Source organism: Pyrgilauda ruficollis, unplaced genomic scaffold (assembly GCF_017590135.1).
Source record: "Pyrgilauda ruficollis isolate IOZ18807 unplaced genomic scaffold, ASM1759013v1 scaffold3, whole genome shotgun sequence".
Taxonomy (NCBI): Eukaryota; Metazoa; Chordata; class Aves; order Passeriformes; family Passeridae; genus Pyrgilauda; species Pyrgilauda ruficollis.
Genome location: NW_024524377.1, coordinates 22,403,520 through 22,417,041, shown reverse-complemented (window position 1 = coordinate 22,417,041; position 13,522 = coordinate 22,403,520). Strand labels below are relative to the sequence as shown.

The 13,522-nt window shown below is 37.2% G+C and overlaps 1 protein-coding gene across 7 annotated transcripts in view; it reads right to left on the bottom strand.

Annotated features, from left to right (window-relative positions):
* Positions 1 to 97: 97 nt before the first annotated feature.
* The window catches only part of NBEAL1 (neurobeachin like 1), an 80,496-nt gene continuing 67,071 nt past the window's right edge, over positions 98 to 13,522 (bottom strand). For 4 of the 7 annotated variants that reach the window (XM_041473355.1, XM_041473356.1, XM_041473352.1 and 1 more), the window contains 5 exons: positions 12,035 to 12,151; positions 11,195 to 11,356; positions 9,983 to 10,131; positions 9,185 to 9,320; positions 98 to 6,608 (listed from right to left, as the gene is read on the bottom strand). In XM_041473355.1, the coding sequence (XP_041329289.1) occupies positions 6,507 to 6,608; positions 9,185 to 9,320; positions 9,983 to 10,131; positions 11,195 to 11,356; positions 12,035 to 12,151 (666 nt within the window). In that variant the 3' untranslated portion in view covers positions 98 to 6,506. Of the gene's footprint in view, positions 6,609 to 9,184; positions 9,321 to 9,982; positions 10,132 to 11,194; positions 11,357 to 12,034; positions 12,192 to 13,522 lie in introns of those variants that run through there. The other 3 variants (XR_005955605.1, XR_005955606.1, XR_005955607.1) reach the window with 2 other exon arrangements.

Sequence of the window (13,522 nt, the reverse complement as noted above, 5' to 3'; positions counted from 1 at the left end):
CTACTGCCTACTCTTACCTGCTACATAAAAGAACTGTTCATTCAGTGTACTCCCACACTTAGTTTAATTTTTGTGCTATTAATAAAGGAAGAAGTTATGCATTCAATTACTTTTATTTGCTTCAGACTCATGTTAAATATATACAATGCTAATTATGTACAAAAGTGTGCATGTTAAAAATTTTCAGGTTACAAACTTGCAAATCCTAGAAAAGTGCAAAATTTTAAAACATCTTCCACCATGCTGTACAGGAAAGAAATCCATCATTAGCCAATATACACACTCTTAAAACATATTGATCAAAACAAAGTAAGACAAAGTATACTCTTAAAGCACCCAGAGGGAAAAAGATATTGCACAGAAGACAGCAAGTTCATTATAGTGCCTGAAGGCTCATTTCTGAAAGTAGCTATTTCCAACACTTCTCAGACCTAACATTTAACTCTGAAAAGGCATTTTTTGGCATTTAAAGATCCATTTGTAATCACATAATTGCACAATATGTAAGAATTATCAGAAGATATGGTTAACTTTGCTGTAAGGCCTTTGCTTCCACCCCTGATTAGCTTCAGTAAAAATTCATCAGGCAAACTGAGTAGCATCACAGCTTCCATCAAAACACTGACCAAAGGGAGGTAAGTCTCACATGCACAATTTCTCTAATCTCGTCCTAAGTTGCTCCTGCAGAATCAGAATATGTACTGCAAGCTTTTCTTAAATGCTTTTTCCCCCCATGGCGTTCTTTAAGAAACATCTAACTGCTGCATATGACTAAAGTAGTACTGTCAGGTGCAAGACTTAAGTTTATTTTAAAGCTATTTCAAGGCAAAAAATATGGCTCCCTTGAGAGGAAAATACTGACTAGATAGGAAGCTAAATAAACAAGTAGCCTCCAAGTTCAGTTAAATCTATGATATACATGGCTGGATGTTTTATATTCCAATCTCAAAACACCTTAGCAGCTTTAAACCATAATCTATACTGACAATCATGCTTCTGGGACAGAAGATGTGTGATGAAATTATGTCTGTGCTGAGTATAAGCATAGATCTGAACTCTGGAAATACCTGCCAAATTTCTCAAGTCCACTGGACAAAACTAGGAAGCGCACACACTGAAGGAACTCTATTGAAAATAAGTGAAACACCTATTTTATTTGGGCCACATAGGTAAATGTTAACTAAAAGAAAGACACACCAGTCTTCTTCCACAGATGCACAGCAAAAAGGTGAGTTAAAACTGAACAAAGGCTACCTTGGACTAAACACTGCAAGCAGTTCCTCACTTATGGGGTGTTCAAGATTGCAGTAAGGTGAATGGAACTCAACTGAAATGCAGAGCATGCTATGGTGCCACTCAAGAATTTTTACATTCAGGCATCTGATCTCCATAACACTGAAGAAGGGAACAATAGCATTTTACCAAATTTAATTTTCTTTTTTTAATGCAGTAGCTTCTTAGAAAACTTCCTTCAAAAGTATGTGCTTACAAGGGCAATTTAGTAATAATAAGATTGGCTCCTTGGAATGAAAGACATCTTCCAAACACTTCAGTTGACTCTAACATTGGCATACAATGAACCCACATGTATATGATACCATGGAAACTTGCTCTCCCCAAAAGGACACTACCAACAAGTGTCATGTTTGCAGCCAAAATCAACACAGCTTTTAAGCCAGAAAGCATAAAAATACCTAGAAAGCACTGAAGCACATGCTTGAATTTCCATTCAAATAAATACAACTCTGTGTAGTGCTTTCACATAACAGTATTTATTAGATCAGGCCCTAGGCTCACTTTAGGGTATGCATTTAATGTGCACGCTTTTTTTTTAATTCTTTGAAAGGGAAAAAAAAATATTCACAGCACCTCAGCTCAGCATTTACCATAGTCAGCAAGGTGCCTTTAGCAGTGGAAGACAGGAATGTTTCAGGTGACAATACAGAGCATGTGTCTACAGAGACTCTCAATACAGGAGCAGAAGGAGGTCAACATCTCTACACCCCTTCTGGCTCTAAAGCTCCCTACCATTCTATAATCTGTATATAGATACACATTTTCAACTAATCACACATACACAGTAAAAGCTTTGTGCAGCATTTGGTTCCTTTACTTACCTTTTCTAATGATTTTGATAATTAAGATTGGAAAAGGTTTGCAAAGGAAACATGGAAGAGGAAGACATGGTTTAGGGAAGTGAGGTATACAGCTCCCATTGACTAAAGCAGGAGTTACCAAATCTGTGCATTACAAAAATAAATTTATCATTCTTGCAGGACTATTTAAAGAATTTTTCCTTTAGTTCTTTGCACTCATTTAAAGGACAAAGAAATACAACTTTCAAGGGAATCCTTATAAGACAGCCAATTGACTTGGCCATTTAAAGCCTGTGAAGACTGATACACCTGTTTTGGGATAATATACATGATCTAAGACATGCCATAGGGGAAAAACCTTGTTTATGTCAATGTTGCAGATTAGCAAAACAATTGTAATATGGATGTGGGTGAGTTTGGTTATTTTTGAGGGGAAGTTGTGAGAGTTGGGGGTAGTTTTGTTGGTTTAGTTTTTTTCTTTTTTTACTCTTTTTAATATCAAACAATTATTTTCCTAAGAACACCTAATTTCCACGATGTGTCTTAACCATCAGGACAAATGCAGTTACTTCAGGACTGGGATTATTATGTTGTGCTGCTAAGGTATATGGATGATAGAAGATGTGGTTTCTAGATATTCTATGAGCAAGTAATGGATAAGTATATTGGTTACAGAAAAATCTGCCTCAGTCAGATGCTAACTTGAAGAGCATTTCACTTTCTGTATGCTTGTATAGTTCAAACCCAGCAAAGACTAGATGGGATTCTTCACTCTAGCTAAAAAGACAACTAAAAATACTATCAATAATTATAAGTAAATTGATTTAGAGAAATTTAACAAACCTTCTAATTGAAATAAAGGAGACATGTCTTCTAAATATCCTTTGGTACGCAAGTTCAAAACTGTGTTACGAAGAAGTTAATACTGCTAACTACTTAATCTCATCTATATACAGGTATGAAAATTAGGTCAGTTTTCAGTTTCTTTTAGATATATATATATTTACACTCCAACTTACTCATCTTCAAAGGTAAGCATATGTTAAACTTTGATAAATATTATTAGAGTTGTTCCAAAAATCAAACATGTGAAGATATCACAAAGAAGATCTTGACAAATGTAGTGCTGTGAAATAAATTTCACTTAAGACTTGTTTGTTCTAAATTCTTCACTGGAATCCTGTAATCTCAAAACTTGACTTTTTACACTTAAAAAACCTTAGAACAAAGCCAAATGAGAATCTTATTTCACCAATACTACCTGAAAAACAAAATGGGATCCTAAGCTTTACTGACTGGAGGAAATCAAAGAATTATGAAAGTCAGTTCACCAATTCACAGTGCATAACAGGCTTCAAGTCAACTGACTAAACAGCTGATCAGAAGAATTATTTTCTATTTTTAAACATTATTGTCTACTTTTTATGCAAATAAGTTAAACCTAAAAGAAACAACATACCAGCTAATGCTCACACTTAACGACTCTTTTATTTAAAGCTGGTTTTAAACAAAGGCAAAGTGCAGACCTTCACAGCCACGGAGGTCCTTCCAGATGGCCTCTGGTAAGGATGCCAAGCTGTAATGGTGTACACCTCCCACCCCTAAGGACCAGATCTCAGATCCAAAGGCCATGGATGTTGCCATTCTACCTGAGGCAAAAGGAGCAGCTCAGAGCTCACCTGCCCCCTCCTCATTCTTCTGCTGCTGCTGCTTTGTACTGAGCACAAACCAGCCTTGAGTTTAAAAGCCTATGAACTGTCCACATTTAAACCTGTCCAAGGTATTTGTGATGATCACCCAGTGCTTGTGATGCACTGAAATTATGGTATTCAAATGTCAAAGGTCTTAATCATAAATAATTTCAACTATTACAACATTATATTTTACTTAAACGGACACACTGTATTCATTATTCTTTAATATTGAAAAATGTTAATTCAGCTGTTGTATAAACATATCTAACCCACAATAGGGTGTTTTAAAATGTGTATACAAACCCCTCTGTGCAAGTGACAAGAAGCAAACTGTGCTCCCACCAAATACTACATAAGCCACATCTCTCCCTTTTTCCACTTCATTCTCATAGCCTAAAACATGGTAATTTCCTGCCCCCTTCCCCCCCCAAATAAACACTTAGCCTTGTCTATGCATTTAAGCACAACATTAATGCATACCTACAAAAGCCGTCAATTCAATGCCCCAACTGAGTATTTTCAACCTCCCGTAAGACAGAAAGATCTCACATTCTGAGCTGAAATACTATTAAACTACTCTAGAAAGAGCTCCCCTGAAATCCCTTCTTCATGAAATCATCATGGACAAACATACTTCACATTCTCATGAACAAACTTAATACTTCCACAGTATCCTTAGTATTCTTACTGGATAGGTAATTGATGAAAAATAGTATTTTTCACTTCTCTATAGCTTAATTGAAAATATGCGATGTGGGTTAATTTACATTTTTTTACATACATGAAAAAAACCCACACCAATCTACTTTTGGAAGCTTAATCTTCTCTTGGCAAGCGACTCAGGAAAATTATTCTTATTTTCTCTTAACTTTCCAGACAATCCAGTCTGTCACAGTGATTAGGCAGAATATTGCAACTATGCATAGACCCACTTGTTCACTAATCTGATTTATTATTTCATTTACAAAAGTTAAGAAAATGCAACACAGCTTACTTTACAATCAGTCATCAAGAGGGATTTTTTTTTTCCAATAAAGAAAGTGAGGAGGAGAAATCAGTTTGAATGAGACTAACACAACTTGTAAAGATTATCCTTTAGCAGGGTAAGGAGATATTATTATGTCTATAAAGTCAATAAATATTGTGCTTAAAGTTAATGAAATGAGTTTATACATTATGTTCCTCAGGTAGTTCAACAACTCCCCAGCCACAGGGAATGTCTGATAACATTTATGAGATATACAACACACATTCATTTAAATAAATAAATAAAAAAATAACAAGAAAAGTGATGGTACAGGGAAGAAAGGGGGACCCAAAAGGGCACATATTAACTAACAATCACACCTGCCTTGTATCTGTGCTCCGTGCTCCCTTCACCCCAAGGGATTTTCTTCTTTTAATACATACATGAATTTACATATATACACACACACACATATATACACATACACACACACCTTCGCACACCGATCTGGAAATTCATATTCTTCCCTCAGCACCCAGCTTTTCTAACAGTATAGGGTTTATAATTTCAATCAGTATCATTAGAAAAATATCAGATTGATAGGAAAATGCACACCCTTCTATCATCATGTATTGCTAAACTAAAAAAAAAACCAATCAGTAATGGCTTCTCCAAAACATATTCAGCAATCTGATAGATCACACATAATGACCTGATATTTTCTTTTACCAGGTCTTAAATGCATTTTGAAAATGGATATATCAACTGTTTTTCCCTGTTTATTTTACAGAAAAAAAAATATGGCTAACAACTGGTTTGGTGAACACGAAGCCAAGAAACAAACAGGTGCTATTTTTAATTGAATTGTGCTGCAATGTTGCATAATGATTCTGCAGGGGAAATTTATCATTTGTTTGCAGAAGTTGCCTTACTAATGAAGCAGATTGATATTTGACCAATCTAGATAATGAGTCTTCCTGGATATTTCTGCAAGATCTTAAATATATAATGAGATTTCTTGGTGTATGTCTAAGTTTACTTAACAATATAAACAATTTTCAGCAGTAATATTTCCTACCTCCTTCAGCTCCTTCACCACCTCCAACTCCTTTGAAGTTATTCATGTCTGTACTTAAAACAATTTCTGATAAAGTAGTGCAACACAGATGTTCCTTGCAGAACAGCCTAAAATTGGAACTACACAAAAGGAGAGAGCAATAGCCATTTGCACAAACTGTAATAAAGTTCATTAGGCTAACAAATGTATTGAGAAGGTCGTAACCATCATCTATTCAATTCTGAATCCAACCATTACAACTACCAGAGTTTTAATTTACTGGGAAACAACAGTGCTGTCAAAGCAAAGCCAAATACCTTGTTATCAAGGAGCATCTGGCCCTACTCAGCTTTACATCAAATGCTACTTATCTTGAATTCAATTAGTAATCTGGGGTTTGAAGACTTGTGGGGGGACTGTTCAGGGCTTTTTTAGTCCTCCCAAAACACAGTTTTAGCAGCTGTTGACAGAGGGATTTTGCTGTGAAGAAGTCAACACAGTTAAGGACAAATATGCAAGCAGGCTAACTTGCATGAGTACATATGCTTACTACTGTAGCTCTACCATAGCTTCTTCATCCACAAGAATCAAAGGGCTTCAGAATCAAAGCCCTAATTACATACTTATACATCTAAAGTGACCAAAAGATTAAACATTTTTCTGGAATCCATGAGAGAATGTAGAAGCAGCAATCACTTGGAATCTTGAGTGTTATATTCAGTCTCTCCTGATGAAATCTGGCTGAGCCGTTTGCTTGATCCCCACAGCTTGCGGGAAAGCTGACCTGAGCGCATCTGTTTAAAAGTAATTCAGAGAAACAAAAGGAGGGGGAGGGGATAAGGTGGATAAATTAAAAAAGAATTCAGACACTGAATCTGGTGAAATGCAGACACTACAATGTACTGCATAAACAAAATATACCAACAAAAATTATTTGAAAATAAATTAAAAGTTACACTTAGGGATTATTCTTGGGACTGACAAAAACAAGACACAAAACACTAAGCACAGTCTTCTCTGAATTTGAACAGTTAAAAGGGTATTACCCACTAATGTGTACTAATATGCTTAACCTACTTCAAACAGCTTAGAAAGAGTGTTTAGATTGCTATTTTGATAGGAAGAGAAAAGAAGAGGTGAATGCCAAGCAAAAATGAACTGAATGAGAAGAAAGGACATTTTATTTTAGAAATTTCAAACAAAAATTGCTAGAAGTGGGAAAGAAAAATAGCCAAGATGCAGGACAGTGATAGCAGAATAAAGGAAAAAGAGAAAGGTTATCTCCTGGTATCAAATTTATACAGTCTTCCAAAGATCCTGGGTGAAGTGCTCAGAGGAATGTTTAAAGCAGAAGTAATTCATTGCGAGTATTCCATAGGATAAGATGGATAACAAGCAACCAGAGGCTATGTTAAATCCAGCATCTGGTAGTCTACAATCTGACAGCAGTTTGTAAGAAACCCATCATTACCTAAGCACAAGGTTGATGATTGGCCAGTAGTGATCAGCCTGGCAGCTGACTAGGTTCTGAAAATCCTTGCAGTTCAATAAATAAGATCCATGCCTTTACAAATTTGAGAACAGTTCCTCACAGTTACTACCACAAATGTCACCTGCTTCAGAGCTGTAACAGCAGAGCAGCAGTGTTCTAGAAAAGGCACAGCACTAACCAGGATTAACACTAACAAGTGATAATTGCCCAGACTTCTGCAATATCCAGAACAGCCAAGTAACTGTTAAAAATACAAAAGCATTTATTATACTCCACTATTAGAAACTGTCAGTGCAGAAACACTAAAGGCCAATCTTAACAGCAAGCAGCATTTCACTTTTTGCACATTTAAGCAAGTCTGTGCTAAGGATCCAATCCTCTGTCCTAAAGATCAATATCACCACTGAAAGCCGGAACTACAACACTGTCTTTGCATACAGATAAAGTTCCAGTAATTAACACATTCCTTCCAAAATAAGTCATTCAACAAATGAACACCACACATACACACACTATTCAAATATATTGATTGATGCCATTATAGAAAACTAGAAAATCTGGGACATAATGTTGTTCCTTATATGTTTGTGTTAAAAAAAAAATAAATCTATTCATACAAACATTAAGCTTGCATATTATCTGAACTGTAAACAGAAAATCCTGGGAAAAAAGTCACTGGAAAGCCTCTATAACCATAAAAGGAATCCAGTCTTTGAAACAACACTTTCTGCATAGTTAGAAAAATAGATGTGATTAAAAAATGAAAATAAGACAACAAAAAGCCTTCAGTCTAATGATACACACAAATTTCAGCCTACAAAAGATCTTTTCTATGGAATAGGAAGCTTAGAAATGACAGTGGCTTTAAAACTGCTGTTACAACTGTATGTTTAACCACATAATAATCAGCTCTTTTTCAACTCTGCAATAGAAAACTGAAAGCCAGTGGAAATCTCCCCTCCACATCCAGTGCAAGCAAAATCAGACTACCATTGTGTGAATATTTTTCCAATATTAAACTATGTATATCCTAGCAAGAAAATTTAAAAATACTGACAAATAAAGTTGCTCTGTTTTCACATTTAAAATATAAAATAGAATTAATACACACTTTTCCAGCATGTACTAAAGATCATGCAAAAATGATAATCACATTTTCAAATAAATACATAGCACAACAGAGACTGAGTTATAAAGATAATAAGCAGCTTTAAGTTAACTCAAGTACTTTGAAAGTCATTACAAGAAGTAATTAAAGCAAAAACTATGGTTTGGCACAAGAAAACTTGGGCATATCTAATAGAGAGATGGATGCTCTGTCATCAATATTGCATATGCAGGACCAACAAGTTTCTATTCACCATATGGAGCACAAGCATACTGGGAACCTACAGAAGTGATTCCCTGTGCATTGCCATTAGACTCTCAACAGAAAGAAGTAACACCTTTTTCCCCAATGTCAGTCAATGCATATTAAAAGATATCTGATAGAAACCATAAAAAAAAAATAAAATAAAGAAAGTAGCTTGCTCTCTTTCATTTCCAATTTTCTTCTGGAAAATTATTTCATCAAGTAGAGGCTGACAACACTATCCCATTCAGAAAAGGCTAGCTATTATGACTTTGCTCATTCAGATGTGAGTGACAAAGTCTGGAAGTTAGTCCAGCTGAGCTTCCCATCTGCGATCCCTATACACATCTGATTCTTTATCAGAACTTTCAGTAGAGCAGTCTCAAAAGTTATTTGTTTCCCACTGAAAACTGAAACTTGCTCTTAAATTTACCCTGCCACAGAGGAGACCTCTTGCTCAACTGGAAAGCAGAAATAAGTGAACTTCCCACTGTTCGGTAGAAAAAGTTCTTGATGGTGGGTTTTACCTCTGCTGGCTTGCCAACACCAACGATAATCAACTTGCCATCCTCCAAGCCCACAAGGATGTGGCTGTACTCTTTGGTGACAGAAATGCAGTGGATTGGCAGTCTCATGGCTAAGGGAGAGATGCTCAGGCTCAGGCTGAAAGGAACAAAAACCAGAGAGAGAAATTACATCATGTATTTGCTTGCACATACTGTGAAGAATCACAAGCAAGTGAAATTGCTGTCCACGGGATGCACTATAAAACAGTTTCTCAAGGTTAAAATTTGCAGTTTAAATTATCTAACTGTATCCTAAGAATGTAATTTTATCCCAAAATAGAGCTTCAATAACAAGAACAGATGTGGATAGGTTAAGTCAGTAAGCTAAGACATTTTCACTGAAGAACAGTGACATTAGTCCCACAGCTGCCTAAGTGACAAACATCCCTCCCATTCTGAGGAGCAATGGAGCTCTACAGATCTAAGCAGTAAGTGGAGCTTAAAACTCAGTGCAAAACTATGTGAGGCTTGGTCCTGCAGTTGCTGAGCTCCCTGTGACTAATCACAGCAGTCTGCAAACTGACAGCTCTTCCTGTCAGTTCTAGGTGTTTAATTGGGATAAATGTCTGGCAAGAAAGAGATCTGTTACAATCTCTCATTTTATTTTTCTCCACATCTTAGTTCCACCAAAACAATTTTTTTGGGGGGAATACAGAAAAAGCAACAGCTATCACCTATAGCACCAAGCACAGTTTATTACACAGCCATTTCTCTATGAGCCTCCACATTTGTATCGCAGCAGAAATGGGGGAACATTACCTGTAGAGGTCCCGTATGGAAAGAAATCCCTGCAAGCTGCCCATGACGATATATTCACCAGTTACACACAGATCAGACACCTCCTCCTTCAGAGTCTCAGAGCCCAGATATTTCCCATTGACAGAATAGAGATGTAATGCATTCTTATCCTGAAGAGATCAAAAATAAATGTGTCACAGAGGACTGATAGGATGAAGAGTGTTGTACTTGTTTCTTGTGCTCATTAAAAGGCAGTAATCTGGCAACAACCCACAGATGATAATGCTGACAACAGTCTCCCTGTTGAATGATGCAAGAGTAGTGAGCCTATACTCAATGTCTGTGGAGGTAAGGTCCCGTATGAAGTTTTTGAAGCTACCTCTTGATGTAACGGTGTAGTCCATTCCATCAATTCTAATTTCCTGGAAACATCCATGGATTTAATAGACAAGTCCCTATTTTATAGTAACTTTTTTTTTAAGAAAGAAGAGAGCAAGATTGTTCTAATCTTCAGCCTTGCTACTACACCCCTTCCTCTCTTGCCCTCCCAAATCCAAAAGCAGAAGGAAATACATATTTCCACAGAGCTAGATCCAGAAGCATTTTCTAGACAAGCCAATGACTTCTTGCTGGATTACAGATGCAAATAACAAAACCATCTTAAGTTCTTCCAGCCTGGCATAACCTTGAATCTCTTCTCTCCCATCTTCCTAATTTAGTTAGTATACCTACATCAGAGATTTGTTTTCCAAGAAATCTCCCATGTTTAAAGAAATCACAACAGCTCTACCATTATTAAAGCAACTATACAGCTCAAGAGACAAAATCTTATAGCTGTATCTCCAATCCCAAACTAAGAAACTCTGTGGACACTGACCATCTTGCACCCAGAACTTGCTGCTCTCCCTATAAGCCTCTGTTCCTGTGCACAGTGGAACTTGTTTCCCTTAGTTTTCCAGTCCAAAGTGGCTCTCCCAAGAAGACTCATTAATGTGTGCTTGAGCATCTTGCAGGTGTTTGGAGATTTTCATGAAACTCACAGGAACACAATATGCCTGTCACTTACCTTTAATCAAATTTCACTTGAATTGGCTAGCAAAATTTTAAAAAACATGGAAACTGACACTGCACGCTCAAAAAGCCTCATTACTATGGGAAAGGAGATAAAATTAGATACTCTTATGATTAAAATCTTCAGTGACAGAAACTGAGGTTTTCCACAAACTTAAGTACCTTGAGAGTAGTCTTTCCTTCCACGCTGGTGTGGACAACTATATGGCCTTCCCAGGACACAGCCAGATTGGGAACAGTCAGCAGCAGAGAACTCTCACAAGGCGGTCGCAGAGTCCTCACGTACTGACCTTTCCGAATAGTGCGGACAATGACGGTGCCATCCTGCAGCAACCACATTTGGGGAAGATGATATTCAGCAGGACAGTAAGCACAACACTCAGAATTTACATACACAGGATACAGGGAATACTCTGAATGCACTTCAGTCCTTAGTGGGAGATAAGGACTCCTGAGCATTAGGAACTCTGCACAAAGAAGCCTTCCCCTCAAGACCATGTACTACAGGCATATGAATAAAACAAATGCAAGCAGGGCAAGAGGGAGGACAGGCAGCAAATCAGCCACTTCACAGGTCACACTTATGAGTAGGCATTACATGGAGTACAAAGGCAGAGTTCAGCAGCCTGCCTGTGCAGTACCGTAAGGCATAACATGAGCAAGGGGCACAAAACCTTCAGAGTCAACACAGCAAGGAAGAAACCACCAGAACACTGTTGCTATGAGAATCTTAAAATCTCCATGTCCACACATACTAAAGCTTATCTGTGCAGAATAACACCACAGAGAACGTGAGGCCTATGCTCTGTACTGCAGTTTGAGATAGTCTGATTTAAGCAGACAGCAAAGGGGATGGCAAATACCTTCTTGATAAGCAAGGCTGAAGAAAAAGATTGTGAAATAGACTCTTTTTCCATTATTCCTAATCAACTTCGAACACCTTATGTGGTTTGAGTTTGGTTGAGAAGAGGCAAAAAAAAGGACAAGTAGGAAGGTGCTTACCCTGGATCCTGACACTGCCATATCCAGTTCAGTGCTGATGCCAACACTTGAAACTTCATCAGTGTGCCCATAAAGGATCTGTAATGGCTTAGGTGCCAGGCCTACAGGCACTCCTCCCTGAGAGTAACAAAAAGTGCAATGACACATTCTCTTGCAGCTGAAGAACAAACAAAAAATGAACTTCTGGTATCTTCAGTACCAGTTGTGTGAGGTGCACATCTGACAGAGGCCAAAGCCAGAGGCATAACTCACCACTCCAATATCAATGTATTACCCTCTATGGCAGCACCTCACTTATTGAAATCTCAAAAATGAATGAACATGTAGTTACTGTGTGGGTGTGAGAGACAAGGTTACTTAGCTGGCTGCTTCCTATCCCTGCAGGTGTCCAGGAGTGCAAGGACAACAGTAAGCAGGCCTAACAGGAGTTGTTCACATACCCCATTCACACACTCATTCTTCACCTGTGCATCTGGACTTGTCCAGTTCTTAGAGTTTACCCTGGAATCAAGCACTATCTTCACAATCAAGCTTTAAAAAGCTGAAAATTACTTTTATTTTACTGAAAATAACAGCAATTCTTTCAATTTCCCAAGGAAAAGGGAGCTAATAGTACTTCTCAGTGACTACATGATAGTATGATAGTATGATAGTGACTAGTATGATACACGAAAGAAAATCTTGGAATAATGCTCATTAAAAATAGCAACATCCCCTCATAACTTCAGGGTATCACAGCTTTTGTCCCAGTGAGTGTACTGTCAGCATATACAGACTTATTCTCAAACCAGTTCTAAGGAAAGAACTCTCCTTAGAGAGAAGATACTGTAAATAGTTCCACAGAGAACTATTTATTTTCATTTCTGTGATAAAAATTTGTTTGCCAATCAGGTCCTGAAAGCCTGAAGCATGCAGGACTACAGAACAAGTGTCAAAATACAGAAGGTGTCAATGTGGAGAAGACAAGTAGAATGGAAATGCAGTATGCAGTCCATTACTGCCACTTTGTAAAAACCAAGATAAAGGTCTCACAAGAAACATCTGCTATGCATAAAATAGCATTTATATATCTATTAATAAAACATACATAAAAAACCTTAAGAAAAAGCACTTCTAAATAAAGATAATTTCCAGAGTGTGAGTTAACTCATCATGAAAAGATAAACTAAAAAAATCTCCAACATTTATCCCCACTTGAGACAAAAAGCTGCTTGTATGAGCACTGAGGTCTTACTTTTTTTGACCATGCACTGTTACTACAAAGCAATTCTTTACAGAATTACAAATACTCCCACCATAAAGACAGCTTCCACAAAAGCACATGCAGTTATGTACCACTCTACTGCTTTAATGTGCTGACTTTAGTTCCACAATGTGCACAGGGTGACTTGATGAAATCTACTGTCCGAAACACAACAGCTTCCCCCAGCAATTAATCCTACTTTATATATTAAATGCAGCAATCAGCATTTAAATGCATAATGATGG